At 49.7% G+C, this 2,088-nt stretch overlaps 1 protein-coding gene across 1 annotated transcript; it reads right to left on the minus strand.

The window, feature by feature from the left end:
* Window positions 1-291: 291 nt before the first annotated feature.
* Window positions 292-1,846, minus strand: Aspvir_006573 (uncharacterized protein; the record flags this gene model as incomplete). The annotated part of the gene is made up of 3 exons (XM_043269768.1): window positions 292-683; window positions 1,278-1,712; window positions 1,783-1,846. 3 exons carry the CDS (start codon window positions 1,844-1,846, stop codon window positions 292-294), a joined length of 891 nt encoding a protein of 296 aa, XP_043125703.1.
* Between the last annotated feature and the right edge of the window lie 242 nt (window positions 1,847-2,088).

Consider the following 2,088-nt stretch of genomic DNA (forward strand, 5'->3'; position numbering starts at 1 on the left):
TCGTCCTGACCATTATCGGGCCAATGCTCAGGGGGTTCGTATTCATCCTCTTCATGTTCGTTGCGAATTGCTGGGACGGATACTGAATGGTGAGGATAGACTCCAGCAAGTAGCATATTGTTGAACGTTTATTGGCAGCCCACAGGGATGATACCAGAGTAGCATTATCATAGTGGTTGTTTTACCCGTGCCACAGGCATCAGCGAGGATGCCGCCCACAACCAGGCTCTGTTCCTGGGTGAGTATCTAACTAGCTTTTGTTATCTGCCAGGGCTTCAGCTGGGTCCCTGGCTAGTTCATCTGGCTTAGCATGAACAGCAGAGGGTTGTGCAGGTCCAGGGCCAAAGCCTGGCATACGCTCTCATACGCGGGTGCTGGTGCCGACAGCGACATGCGACCCTTCACTTCAACTCCAGTCTCCTGGGCCTTGGCAGTGGTTTGGTCCAGCTCAGCGTCATCTGCTTCATTAGCAACCATCCTGATCATCTCATTTGCCTGGCTCGGGGCCGCCAGACAATTGAGGAAGACCTGTGTGTCCGACCTTCCCACTGAGGTGTCGGTGTGTTCGTGCAGAATCAGCTTGCTTTCAAACTGGTCCATAGCCATCATATGCTTATATAGGAGCTCGCGCTCCACTGCTGTCATTATAATGACCTCTTGAGACTTCCAGAGTTTTGCGATCCCTGGAGTTTTCAGATTCTCCAATACAGTTTGCAGTCTGGGGTGGCGTGGATCTCGCAAGTATTGAGTGTCCTTTCTTCATTCATGGTGAGACGCATCACATGGCTCTCCAAAGATTTAGACGGGACCCCGTATGACTTAGCGAAGTGATCCTCTTTCATATTATTGACGAACTGAGAGATCAGAACCTGGCTCATTCATTGGGATGAAGTTTGGTGTTTGGCGCTAACAGGACGACTCGGCTGCATTGTCCATGGAGATTCAGGCCATGTGCATCACACTGGTATGAAGTGAGAAGCACGTTGCAGTCGCTGATGGCAAGACCCCTGCCACTGTGGTCGTCGCTCTCTATCACTATCATGGTCGGAGTTGCTGCCACCATCCGAGTTGTTACTGCCATCATCATCGTCCTCGCTGTTGCCACTGTCATTCGCGGCTGACCCCGTCCTCGTCACTGTCCGAGACCACATGTTCGGCAGATTTAAACTATTCCACATGTTGCATGGGTTCTGGGGGACGTATGTGGTAGGAAGAAGTGGACATTGCCTGGCATTTATTAGTGTGCGTGTGCCTATGATGGAAAAACGACAACTCACGTATGGCTGGTAGGAAAAGGTCATCTTGGTGGACCATCTCTACATGGGTCTCATTTTCTTCATATTCATCATCCTCGCTCTGAATTGCTTGGTCTTGAGTTCTTTCGGCACATGTCGGGCACACTTCAGGATAGAACATGGCCCTGCTATCTGTGCCGTATCGAGGACATGATGAAGTTTGGTGGTCGTCGACGATGCCCACATGTCTCTCCTTGGGAAGGGATAGGAAACGGTCAAAGTAGCCAGATTCAAGATCGATAAACATGATACACCTGCCCCAGTCATCGACAATGAGCCTTTGGAGCTCAATCTCGCGCCGTTCGAGGAAAAGCATGGTTGTCTGAACTTGCTGTTTGACCAGTTTGAAAACCACGTCGAAAACCACGTTGAAGAAGACCTTGACGACGAAGTTGAAGACGATATCGAAGACCCAGACTATATCCCGCAGTCCAGCGACGATGATTGTTGATATATGCGCCTACTGTTACCACATATCTCCCCGCACTCAACAACGAGGACTTGCCCTCCATCTTGAGGACAAGCCCGGGGTTATCATTCGAAATGGCCATGATCTCGTTGTCAGTATCTGGGAATATTTCCTGTGGATCATAATCAACTTGACCAAGGAGACCATTGGCCACCACAATCTCCTCAACTCAATACTTGGGAATTGTCCTCAAGACCACGATCATAGTCCCGCAGAGACGCAAAATCCGGATCCTCTGTATTTGTGTTGGTACTGGTTAGACAACAAACATCAAGACCGGTATTCCTGGCCAAGATACTAATGATTTCAAATGCCTTTCCTGTT

This window comes from Aspergillus viridinutans (assembly GCF_018404265.1).
Source record: "Aspergillus viridinutans IFM 47045 DNA, scaffold_4, whole genome shotgun sequence".
NCBI classification, from domain to species: Eukaryota; Fungi; Ascomycota; class Eurotiomycetes; order Eurotiales; family Aspergillaceae; genus Aspergillus; species Aspergillus viridinutans.